The sequence below is a fragment of the Papilio machaon genome, chromosome 2 (assembly GCF_912999745.1).
Source record: "Papilio machaon chromosome 2, ilPapMach1.1, whole genome shotgun sequence".
NCBI lineage: Eukaryota > Metazoa > Arthropoda > Insecta > Lepidoptera > Papilionidae > Papilio > Papilio machaon.
The window spans coordinates 9,138,185-9,151,797 of NC_059987.1; the positions used below are offsets into that span (position 1 = coordinate 9,138,185).

The 13,613-nt window shown below is 32.4% G+C and overlaps 2 protein-coding genes across 2 annotated transcripts; one reads left to right on the top strand and one right to left on the bottom strand.

Moving 5' to 3' along the window:
- Window positions 1-5,861, top strand: LOC106716872 (translation initiation factor eIF-2B subunit delta). Its single transcript, XM_014510516.2, has 10 exons — window positions 1-40; window positions 562-1,578; window positions 1,741-1,881; window positions 1,966-2,099; window positions 2,685-2,784; window positions 3,306-3,485; window positions 3,870-3,997; window positions 4,649-4,826; window positions 5,104-5,284; window positions 5,600-5,861. Exons 1-10 carry the CDS (start codon window positions 26-28, stop codon window positions 5,809-5,811), a joined length of 2,286 nt encoding a protein of 761 aa, XP_014366002.2. The 5' UTR covers window positions 1-25; the 3' UTR covers window positions 5,812-5,861.
- Window positions 5,862-6,635: 774 nt separating this feature from the next.
- LOC106716880 (dolichyl-diphosphooligosaccharide--protein glycosyltransferase subunit 1) lies at window positions 6,636-8,176 on the bottom strand. The gene has a single exon (XM_014510525.2). The coding sequence runs from the start codon at window positions 8,114-8,116 to the stop codon at window positions 6,707-6,709; it is 1,410 nt and encodes a 469-aa protein (XP_014366011.2). The 5' UTR covers window positions 8,117-8,176; the 3' UTR covers window positions 6,636-6,706.
- Between the last annotated feature and the right edge of the window lie 5,437 nt (window positions 8,177-13,613).

Genomic DNA, 13,613 nt, shown 5'->3' on the forward strand with positions numbered 1-13,613 from the left:
CTTAGCTTTCTTTGGATAAGCAGCAATGGCTTTATCAGAGGTATTATTGTTGGTTTTTGCAATATACAATATTAGGCATGTTATAAATAAATTTGAGGTTATAGTGTTGTTGGCATTTTTAAATGTTAATTATTATATCGCCCAAGTCTCTTATTGCAAATATTCATCGTTTCAACCTATTTCTTATGTTTCTTCTAATTACAATGTCATAATTCACGCAACATATGTTGACCAACATTGCATCATCTTCACAATAACCCTAACAAGATTGTTATCCATGTATACAATTACAAGAAGTAAAATAAGGCTAATAAGTGAGGGGCTGAGCAATTTACTTAACTATGATTTGTATATTAAGAAACCTTAATGTTTTTCTCACCTCATAGAAAAAAATATTTCATATGACAACTTCACCAACATAGATATTTACTTTATTAATAATATTTCTTCTTTTAAAACCTGACAATGTAAAATAATGACAACTAGATGTTGTGTAACTTCATATAAGCTGTTTTCATGTTTCATTGAGATGTATTTTAATACAAAGTGTTACCATTACAGGACTTAGATATAAATGAAGAGGGTGTAAAGTTGACAACATCTCAAAAGAGAAGACTACGACGTAAGAAACTTCGAGATGCTCGTAATGCTCATTTAAATGAAAGATATAATAACATATTAGTTCCACAAACATCTAATTTTGTTACTACATTGTCTGCAATACCGCCAGAACTTCTGGTAGGAGCATTATCTAATGCCAGTCTGAATGGAATAGGCAATGTAAGCAGGGATCTTGCATACATTTGTCAAGTAGATAGTTTTATTGCTAATTTAGAAAACGAAATGTCATCTAAAGATATGAATACCAAATCTAGAGAAGAAGTAATAGCTGCCAGAGAAGCAAAGAAATTGAGTAAACAAAAGGCAAAGAAAAAAGATGAAAATCAACAGCATATTAAAGTCACTGACACTGAACCAACAAATGAAAAAGATAAAGAAGTTCTTAATGTAAATAATACAGCGAAGGAAGGGACTACAGAGTTATCTAAAACCATTAAGTTAGAAACAAAATCTGTAAACAAAGATCAAAAAGTAAAAGAAAGTTCAGAAAAGGCAATAGCAAAAGGTTTACCAAAAGGTAAAGATGAAGTTGACAGAGCTGTAAAAGAAGAAAAAAGCATCAGTTTAGAAAAAACTGAACTCCAAACAAAAGATAAAGTTAATATTACAAAATGTGAGCCAAATGTTAATGAAAATAAATCTGAAAACGCATCTAGTGTACAGTCTAAAGAACAAATAAAAGCTGAAAGGGCTGCAAAAAAGGCTGCTAAACAAGCTAAAAAGAAAGGAGGAGATAATGTTGAAAAGGATATTAATAAAAATTCAATAATCTCTACTCCAGTATCAATAGGTAATGAAAAATCTAATCTTGAAGAACTAAACACTGTTAAAGATAAAAACGTTGATGATTTAACAGTAAGAGAAGTTGTAGACACATTGAAAGACATTGTGAATGTTGCTAAAGAATTTCAAGCTGTTACAGATAAAGTTAAAGCTATGGACTTAGGTGGAAATAAGGTAATTTCTCATTTTAAATAAGTACTAGAAGAGTTTTATAAGATAAACTATAAATATTTTGATTACTCTACACTAGATTTATGAATTGTGTTTCTTTATCCACTGCGGCACCTTGCAGTAGTTGTGTATAATAATAATAAAATTCATATTATTGTATTTTAGCCTGAAGAAACTACTAAGAGCAAAGCAGAGTTAAGAGCGGAAAGAAGGGCAAAACAGGAGGCGCAGAGAGCTGCCAAGCAAGCACAACAGAAGCCAGCAGAAAAGCCGGCTAACACAGAGGAAAAGGAGGTTAAAAAACAGGTTCAGGTACATCTTACATAAAGAAAAAAATGAAAACAGTCTGTTGATTGATCAACAGATTTTAATCATTCAATCTGCTTACAGAAAGTTCCTGCTAAACCGAAGGCAACTGAAAAACCTAAAGCAAAACCACAAATGATGCACAGAGCCAACTGGTTCCAACATTTGTACACTGAACATGATAAAGAGGCTTTGAAGAAAATTGCACTCAATTCCAAGTAAGATAAATATAATGATGTTAATTAAAAAAAATCAACTTTTTTGTATTATATAGAGTTTATGTGTTCATTAAATCTTCTCACAATTGAGAAATAAATATATGAGAAATGAATATATTCCTAATACATCTTCCATAATTATCCATTTACATTAATGGCTATAAGCCTCTGCTTACAAGTGACTCTTCACTTAATAGCCGCTTTTACTTGCGACTTCGTCTGCACTAAATTAAAAATAAAAGTGTGAAAAATATCTCACATATTACTTGAGAGTATATATCGGTGAAAAAATTCAAAATTTGTGAATGTTACACATTTCTTATATGATTTTGTGCATTTCCAAATGTTTTATATCTTTACCAAATTTCATCCAGATCCGTATAGCCGTTCTGGCAAATATCCATCCATACATCAAAACTCCCGCATTTATACATTTATATTTAATAAATCCACTCTTGGCAATTAAAGAAATTTGGTGCAATATAATGACTACACATTAACGGCCCTATTTTTTGGTGTTCAAATAAATATGTGGGTATTTTAAGCCATTCTAATTAAGTTATATTAACTGTATTTTTGTGTCAGTCTTCACCCGGCAGTGATCAAGTTGGGCGTTCAATTGGCGTCTCAAGTTGTGACGGGATCCAATGCGAGATGTATAGCGCTGTTAGATGCACTAAAAAAGGTTATTACAACTTATATTATTTTAACTTGAAACACTAAAGCCATTTACAGGATCTCAAAAATAAATATTTTATGAACTAGCTGTCGCCCGCGACTCCGTCTGCGCGGAATTAAAAAACAAAATTATAAGTAGCCTATTTGTTCTTAAAGACTATGTTCTGCATGTGTACCAAATTTCATCAATATCCGTTCAGTCGTTCCGGAGATACCTTGCATCCATCCATACATCTAAACATTCGCATTTATAATATTAGTAAGATTGTTGCAAAAAAAATATTTCTAGTATAAGATCAATAATATGTTTTTTTATAATGATATTCAGTTCTGTATTGATGTTGAAATTATATATTTACCGCCATATTTTTATTTATTACATATTTATTTAACAAGACATAAAGTCCAAAATTGTTGTCTCAGAAAACAAAAAACGTTTACATGTTTTTTTTTTATTTAACATATGCTACAAACTAATTTTGTCAGATAACTAATAACCAATATAGAATATATAAATATATATACTAGATGGTGAGAGACTACACACTGCCCGCTAAGACGGAATTCGCACGTGGTCTGGAGTCACACTTAGCGGCAAGTCTGGAGTTCTTGTGGGCCATGCGTCAGCCATCTGCCTCACAGACCAACGCTGTCAAACATTTCCGACGTCAGTTAATGCAACTGCCCAATAACTTGGATGAATTTCAAGTCAGTGAAACAACTGTTTTTTAATTAAATTAGAAAAAAAAAAAGATTTATTATACATTTATAACACTCAGGAATGACTCATTCATCAAAATCGGATCAGCTCTTTAAATGATCACAATGGAAATTAAAACATTTATATGTACGCTTCAAATCTAGAGCGAAAATGTTGGTAATTACATAATACAGTCAAACCTGGATAAACTAGAATCATTGTCCAGTTTTGAACGACCTCAAGTAACAGAATCTCTATAAGCTTATTCAGGTGTGACTTTATATCTAGATATTTAAAGCTAGTTTTTATGCAACTATCATATTAATGTAACTTAAATTTATATATTTTATATTTTTTTTAACTAAATAATATTACATATTATATTTTTATAGGCTAAGAAGAGTCTAGAGGAAGATATTGACAGATACATAAGAGAACAGATAGATATGGCGGGCGAGGCTATCAGCATCGCTGTACGCAACAAGATATCTAACGGAGATAATATTATGACATATGGATGGTAAGTCAAATGGTCAATGTTTGTGTATCCTTGAGTTTGCATTGCCTTCACACCTGTTCAATAACACTGAGAGCACAAAATTAAATTCACTATAATTGTGTCATGAGTCACCACTTTTAACTTACTATACTTTTTTAATTTCAATATAGAGCACAACACATTTAATGAAGAATTAGAAGAAAATACTAAATTATTAAAAAAATATTTTTCACTACTTCTAACACTACTTTTAATACTAATTTCAAGATAATTTTGTAAACCTCTTTAGTTGATTCCGATAAGACATTGTGTTTAGATTTGTGTAGATCAGCTCTGAACCGATTCAAAAGTTAAGCTCACATAGGCTTGAACTGTTGAGCTGCGGCACAACAACTAAAACTAAACTAACTATATAGTGTTGAACCGTGAATTGACAATTCACGGTTCAACACGATATAGTATAACTATGTGAGCCTAGTCTTGAGCTAAACTGCGAGTTACAGAGACCGATCATAATTCTGAAGCTACAAATTGAGCTGAAGGTAAAAACAGCGAACCGGTTCAATGATCTGCTCCACACATGTGAAGTATATAGATTTACAAGTCGACAATTGTAGTTGACTTACTCCACCAGATGACCACAATGGAGTTCAATAACGTATTGTATTGCAGTTCATCGCTGATCGAGCGTATTTTGTGTGAGGCGTGGGCTAGTGGTGTGCGGTTCCGCGCTGTCGTAGTTGGTGACCGAGTGCGGCGCGGCGCTCGCGAGATGCTGCGCCGCCTCGCATCTTGCGGCCTACCCTGCACCTACGCAGACATCTCCGCTGTCAGCTTCCTCATGCGGAATGTTAGTCATACCACTGTATTACACTCTTTAATCTCTTAGCGTGACTTGGTCACCTTTCGAAGATAACTTCGCATCTAGCACTATCAGAGACAATTTGATACTTTCACGGGAATCTTAAACTCTCAGAGACACTTTACTGCCACATTTTATATTATTAGACGCTATTTTTTTATCTTGTAAATTATGTGCAGTTATATGATATCGGGAATTGCTTTCTACAGTTGGGAGCACTTATGTCTTATGTAGGGCTTTTCAAACATCAGCATGTCCTGTGTAGATAAGCAAGGTGGTGATGGGTGCGGGCGCGCTGTTGGCGAGCGGGTCTGTGCTGGGTCCGCTCGGCAGCGCGCAGGTGGCGCTGGCGGCGCGCGGCCGCAATGTGCCAGTGCTCGTCGCCTGCGAGACTCACAAGTTCTCTGAACGTGTACAGACCGACGCCTTCGTATACAATGAGATCGGTGAGACATACACAACACACAATTCTGACATACTCGAACCCAGGACCTGCAGATTCCAAGTCAAGTGCTTAACCTCTGAGCCATCGACGCTCCTATTTACATAATAATGCTGTTTTCTAATCTATAGGAAGGGAGAAATGTCTCTTTCTGTACACTCCTTCTTCTATTTTTAATAGACAACGCATCAGCAACAATTAAATTTGTTGAATATGTCTATCAGTAGCTTTCACTTCGCTATTTTAGCGAAGTTTATTGGTTGCGTAGAATAATACTTGTCTAGCATTTTTACATGTATGTTCACTTTACTTTCTTAAGGTGATCCTGATGACTTGATCGACAAGACGGATGAGAATTCACCGCTCAAGGACTGGAGATCGAATCCCAATCTGACACTGTTGAATCTGACATATGACGTCACACCGCCGAGCCTCGTCACCGCTGTTGTGACAGAGCTGGCAATACTGCCTTGTACTAGTGCTCCTGTTGTGTTGAGAATCAAACCTTCCGAATATAGCCCGCTTGGTTAAAAAAAATTACAAAAACTAACAATCTCCATAAGCAAGAAATTTGGGTTAGAGACTTTTTATCCAGGTTCAACTGTATTTATATGTTAACTTTGTTATAAATATATAAAGCTTATAAATTGATTATAAAAAAGGTTGTATAAATGACTTTATATGTACTTTAACTACAGTCTTCATTTCAAATAGTATTAATGGTTTATAACTGTTACGTAAAATTAATACTCTACAGCGGGTAACTGTGAATAATATTTTTTTTTTATTAAATTTTTGGAGCAATTTTTAATCTATTATTTTCAGCTTAATAATATAATCTGAACTAAACATTGGTTAAAAAAATATGTTTCAAAAAATAACTTGGAAGTGTTTCTGTTTGTTCTCAATTTTCAATTCTGTTGAAATAAGTAATTATCAATGTAAACAGGAAAAGTTAATAATATTAATTATCAGGACATTGTAATATATAAATTATAAAAAAAATATAAATAATTGTAAACTTTATTTTAATTTGTACTTTTTTTATAAACCGCTACCAATGTGTAAATAGAAAAAAATATCACTTTCTTCTGAATGTATTGTGCTCAAATTATTATTTCTTATTGCTGTGAATTGTTCAATATAAATCTACTCAGAATTGCCAACTATTGAAATAAAGTTGTTTTGAAATTTATTTTAAAAATATTTTTTAATTTCCCAGTTATATTTTTATTAAATGTTTATAACTTGTATCTTATATATTCACATAATTATATATAAGGTTTACTACAAGAAAAAAGAACACAGTTATAGATAAAACACTTATATTCTCCATAAAATAAATGTTTAAGGTGATACAAATGTGCTTGAACAGAAATATAACCTTCCTAAAAATTTATATAAATTAAAAATTATTAAATTTATATTACTCTTTATGAGGATGTTCAGACTTATGTATGGAGAAATCTAATCTTACATAAATAATTACACACAAGAATAGCAAGTATAGGAAGCCTACAACCAGTAAAGGCTCCTGTAACATCAGAATACGTGGGAATGTGTAGCGAAGTTGAAAATCTTGGATGTGGTTCTCTACAACATTTGTCTTAGTAAAGGTTATCACGGGACGGCCTTTCGTATCTAAGTATGTGTAATGCAGGCTGTCCGGTAATCTTGTGACACTGTACGGAGTATTGATTTTGATATTCGTTGAACCTTCAGGCAAAACAATCTTGGTAATCAATTCATCAATTTGCATGTCATCAAATATGTGATCTACTACTCGCATTTTAAGCAAGTATTCATTGCCTGAATGGTACAAGTACTCATAACTTGGCACATTGTAACCAAGGGTATAATGTGACCTCCAGCCACCAAACAGTGGATATCTAGGTCTGAGGTCCAACTCAACTGAATCTTTCTTGACTTTCATATTCGAGGTAGAAATATTTCCATTTGTATCCCTATAGTACACATCAGCAGCTGAAGCCGGGAGCAGGGTTTTGTATGAGCGTACACTGGCAGGACCACTGTGATGATCTTGTTGGTAGTCATAGCGAGAGAATGGTCCTTTTAGTTTCGCACCTGTATGTTCTATTTCAATCTTTTCCTCAACAGCAATGTTGCCCCAGTGTGAAACTTCAATCAACCGCTCAAGACGTGTAACAGTTAAGAATGGGGAATTGTTCTTGTAGTGTACACTTAATTCTTTTTCTGTAAATGGTCCAATGTTACTATAAGGACCATATAAAATAGTACCATCTTGCTGAGAAAATGGTTTTACTTTAGTAAACGACTCCACAGCCTTCGTAATCATAGCGACACTTGTTTTTTGTGAGGTGACAGGGTAAGGGGTGAAGAAATAAAGGTTGCCATTGTATTTTACTAGTTGATCTTCCTGCTGTGTAATAGCAGTCGGATATGGAAGCAGTGATTTGGTATATACCGCTTCAGCTGTCAGCACAAGGGAGGAACCAGCGTTGATAGGTTCTTTTAATTCGACTCTCCAAAATTTGACACCGTCATGTCCTTTCACTGTAGTTTCCACCAGACGTAAATCTCTGTTATTATTATCTTTAACTCCAACAAAAGCTAAATTATTCTTTGCCGTGCTTTCAACAGCATACAAGAAGTTCTTTGCCGGTTTCTGTCCTGCGTTCTCCAAGGTTATTTTTGATGTTATTTTAACTAGTTGAGACGAAATGTCTATGTGGCGATCAACATTTTTTAATCTTATATCATCGGATATTGTATCAACGCTTACACCATTACATTTTATTATAACACAAAGCAGAAATGCTAAGCTAAACGTTATTTTAGCCATCGCCGGTATCATTTTTCTGACATTTGACAACGCACTTCAACAAGATTCGATGCGGAAGTACACGCCAGCGCAGGAAATACGTTACCTTAAGTTGCCAACTCAAACACACGTTCTGCAAACTAAAAACAACAAAAAAATCCGTCTTTCATAACTTTAACAGATTCATCTATTACAAAAGTTTCTTCTTATTTTCTCTATCTTTTTTCCTTTTAATGAAAGTTCAGCGAGAAATCTCTAAATATTTTTCGGTCTCTCTCTCTCTCTCTCTCTCTAGGTGCTTCTCCATTTATGGAGGTTGGCCGTCAGCTCAGTGAACTTTTGCCGGTCTTGTGCCCACTTCTTGATATTACGGTGAAAAATACACCTCCGTGAAGTTGGCCCCCTCACTTTCATTTTTTTAACTTTTTTTTACGCAAATCGTTTGAGAATCGTTTGAGAGAGTTTGAGAGAAAAGAAATATCGTTTGAGAGTTCCTACTTTCTCCGTAAAAACAATTTCAAATTCTAGTGTTAAGTTGGCCCCCTCACTTTACTTTTTTTTATTTTTTTCAATGCGAATCGTTAGAGAGTCGTTTGAGAGACATTAAGAGAAAAGAAATATCGTTTGAGAGTTTTTACTTTTTCTGTAATAAATATTTTAATTCTGGGCATCGAAAGTTACAAATCGATTTTCTTTTTTTTCCGAATTAAATATGGCAATCATGCACTTGGACGTTTCAAATTTATTGTGTAGGTAGAGAATGGTAAAAGAGTGATTGAAAGAAAAGAGAAATCGTTTGAGAGTTAATACTTTTTCTTAAATAAATATTTCAATGTCGGAATCGAAAGTAACAAATCGATTTTCCTTTTTTCCGAATTAAATATAGCAATCATGCACTTGGACGTTTCAAATTTATTGTGTAGGTAGAGAATGGTAAAAGAGTAATTAAGAGAAAAGAGAAATCGTTTGAGAGTTAATACTTTTTCTTAAATAAATATTTCAATGTCGGAATCGAAAGTAACAAATCGATTTTCCTTTTTTCCGAATTAAATATGGGAATCATGCACTTAGACGATTCAAATTTATGGTGTAGGTAGGGAATGGTAATAGAGTGATTGAGAGAAAAGAGAAATCGTTTGAGAGTTAATACTTTTTTTGAAATAAATATTTCAATGTCCGAATCGAAAGTTACAGATCGGTTTTCCTTTACTCCGAAATAAATATGGCAATCATGCACTTGGACGTTTCAAATTTATTGTGTAGGTAGAGAATGGTAAGAGAGTGATTGAGAGAAAAGAGAAATCGTTTAAGAGTTAATACTTTTTCTGAAATATATATTTCAATGTCGGAATCGAAAGTAACAAATCGATTTTCCTTTTTTCCGAATTAAATATGGGAATCATGAGAATAAACGATTCAAATTTACTGTGTAGGTAGAGAATGGTTATAGATTGATTTAAAGAAAAGAGAAATCGTTTGAGAGTTAATACTTTTTCTGAAATAAATATTTCAATTTTTGAGATTTGTAAGTTTTTGAAAATCGATTTGTTACTTACGATTCCGAAATTGAAATATTTATTTCAGGAAAAGTATCTACTCTCAAACGATTTCTCTTTTCTCTCAATCACTGCCTAATCATTCTATACCTATACAAAAAATTTGAAACGTTTAAGTGCATGATTGCTATATTTAATTCGGACAAAAGGAAAATCGATTTGTTACTTTCGATTCCGACATTGAAATATATATTTCAGAAAAAGTATTAACTCTCAAACGATTTCTCTTTTCTCTCAATCACTCTCTTACTATTCTCTACCTACACAATAAATTTGAAACGTCCAAGTGCATGGTTGCCATATTTATTTCGGAGCAAAGGAAAACCGATCTGTAACTTTCGATTCCGAAATTGAAATACATATTTCAGAAAAAGTATTAACTTTCAAACGATTTCTCTTTTCTTTCAATCACTCTATTACCATTCTCTACCTACACCATAAATTTGAATCGTCTAAGTGCATGATTGCTATATTTAATTCGGAAAAAAGGAAAATCGATTTGTTACTTTCGATTCCGACATTGAAATATTTATTTCAGAAAAAGTATTAACTCTCAAACGATTTCTCTTTTCTCTCAATCACTCTCTTACCATTCTCTACCTACACAATAAATTTGAAACGTCTTAGTGCATGATTGCCATATTTATTTCGGAGTAAAGGAAAACCGATCTGTAACTTTCGATTCGGACATTGAAATATTTATTTCAAAAAAAGTATTAACTCTCAAACGATTTCTCTTTTCTCTCAATCACTCTGTTATAATTCTCTACCTACACCATAAATTTGAATCGTCTAAGTGCATGACTGCCATATTTAATTCGGAAAAAAGGAAAATCGATTTGTTACTTTCGATTTAGAAATTGAAATATTTATTTCAGGAAAAGTATTAACTCTCAAACGATTTCTCTTTTCTCTCAATCACTCTCTAATCATTCTCTACCTACACAATAAATTTGAAACGTCTAAATGCATGATTGCCATAATTATTTTGGAAAAAAAGGAAAATCGATTAGTAACTTTCGATTCCGACATTGAAATATATTTTTCAGAAAAAGTATTAACTCTCAAACGATTTCTCTTTTCTCTCAATCACTCTATTACCATTCCCTACCTACACCATAAATTTGAATCGTCTAAGTGCATGATTGCTATATTTAATTCGGAAAAAAGGAAAATCGATTTGTCACTTTCGATTCCGACATTGAAATATATATTTCAGAAAAAGTATTAACTCTCAAACAATTTATCTTTTCTCTCAATCACTCTATTACCATTCCCTACCTACACCATAAATTTGAATCGTCTAAGTGCATGATTGCCATATTTAATTCGGAAAAAAGGAAAATCGATTTGTTACTTTCGATTTAGAAATTGAAATATTTATTTCAGGAAAAGTATTAACTCTCAAACGATTTCTCTTTTCTCTCAATCACTCTCTAATCATTCTCTACCTACACAATAAATTTGAAACGTCTAAATGCATGATTGCCATAATTATTTTGGAAAAAAAGGAAAATCGATTAGTAACTTTCGATTCCGACATTGAAATATATTTTTCAGAAAAAGTATTAACTCTCAAACGATTTCTCTTTTCTCTCAATCACTCTATTACCATTCCCTACCTACACCATAAATTTGAATCGTCTAAGTGCATGATTGCTATATTTAATTCGGAAAAAAGGAAAATCGATTTGTCACTTTCGATTCCGACATTGAAATATATATTTCAGAAAAAGTATTAACTCTCAAACGATTTATCTTTTCTCTCAATCACTCTATTACCATTCCCTACCTACACCATAAATTTGAATCGTCTAAGTGCATGATTGCCATATTTAATTCGGAAAAAAGGAAAATCGATTTGTTACTTTCGATTTAGAAATTGAAATATTTATTTCAGGAAAAGTATTAACTCTCAAACGATTTCTCTTTTCTCTCAATCACTCTCTAATCATTCTCTACCTACACAATAAATTTGAAACGTCTAAATGCATGATTGCCATAATTATTTTGGAAAAAAAGGAAAATCGATTAGTAACTTTCGATTCCGACATTGAAATATATTTTTCAGAAAAAGTATTAACTCTCAAACGATTTCTCTTTTCTCTCAATCACTCTATTACCATTCCCTACCTACACCATAAATTTGAATCGTCTAAGTGCATGATTGCTATATTTAATTCGGAAAAAAGGAAAATCGATTTGTTACTTTCGATTCCGACATTGAAATATATATTTCAGAAAAAGTATTAACTCTCAAACGATTTCTCTTTTCTCTCAATCACTCTCTTACCATTCTCTACCTACACAATAAATTTGAAACGTCCAAGTGCATGATTGCCATATTTATTTCGGAGCAAAGGAAAACCGATCTGTAACTTTCGATTCCGAAATTGAAATATTTATTTAAGAAAAAGTATTAACTCTCAAACGATTTCTCTTTTCTCTCAATCACTCTCTTACCATTCTCTACCTACACAATAAATTTGAAACGTCCAAGTGCATGATTGCCATATTTAATTCGGAAAAAAAAGAAAATCGATTTGTAACTTTCGATGCCCAGAATTAAAATATTTATTACAGAAAAAGTATTAACTCTCAAACGATATTTCTTTTCTCTTAATGTCTCTCAAACGACTCTCTAACGATTCGCATTGAAAAAAATAAAAAAAAGTAAAGTGAGGGGGCCAACTTAACACTAGAATTTGAAATTGTTTTTACGGAGAAAGTAGGAACTCTCAAACGATATTTCTTTTCTCTCAAACCCTCTCAAACGATTCTCAAACGATTTGCGTAAAAAAAAGTTAAAAAAATGAATGTGAGGGGGCCAACTTCACGGAGGTGAAAAATACGATAGTACGATTTTTCGGTAAAAAATTACAATTTTTAATGGAGAAATAAAAATTTTTGGTTTCGTATACTCTGTCCTCAGTTGCCAAACTTTTGTAAATTCTTCTTTACTACTCTTTGAAAAAAGTTTTTGTAGATTTGTTATTAATCGCGTGAAAATAAAAGCAATAAAAGTATTTTAATATAAATGCTTGAAAAACTATCTCATGTATTTCCTACTAAAGCGTGTAATTAGTTGTTATACTTATAACTAAACTTTTTTAGAACTTAGGACAATATATTTTTCAAAAAATGATTAAATCGTTTATACGATTTTCCCTGCTCTTTCTAGGTAAGTGAATTTGTGTTTTATTAACATTTTTAATGTGCCTGCTAAAATGTAAGTTTAATTATACTATTATTGATGGACTGCTATTTAAAAATTATCCTTTCATTTTTTAGTTTTAAACCTATTAATACCATGTGAGGGTTTGAGAGGTTTCGGGAGAGGAAGCTATGGCGGCAAGTATGGCAGCAAAGGCTATAAAGAACCCCAAGCGAAAACTTACGCTGGGGCAGGTGCTTCCCAAGGACTTGCAGGACAAAGTGCAACACGAAGAGGTTTGGGAATATCAGCTTGGGGAATTATAACACTGGTTGTATCGTGCATTTTGGCGATCGTCGGTTTATATTACTTTTCAATATGCTATCCTGTGATTTGTCAGAAGAACAAAAAGTATGATATGATGGGATTAACAAATGTAGTTTAGTATATTTTTTATTTTATCTAGAATATTTTTTAAAATACCCAGTACTTAGATTTTTAAGATACTAGTTGATAATTATAAATTAATGCACTGACACATATCATACAAAAATTTTTGACTTTTGTTTGATGTAATATTAAGAATACAGACTGCCAAATGATAACTTACAATAAAGAACAAGGTTTCAGAAGACTTCTTTTAACATAATATTTAAATAAAAATCTCAGTGATTTTACATGAGAGATGACATTTTAGAAATTTTTTCATGTTTTTCTCATTGTTATGGTGAAAACAAATATAGGATTAAGAAAAGCTCTTCCAGTAATTATAATTATGATGCACAAATGTTAGTTTTAAATAATTTTATATAAAAATACT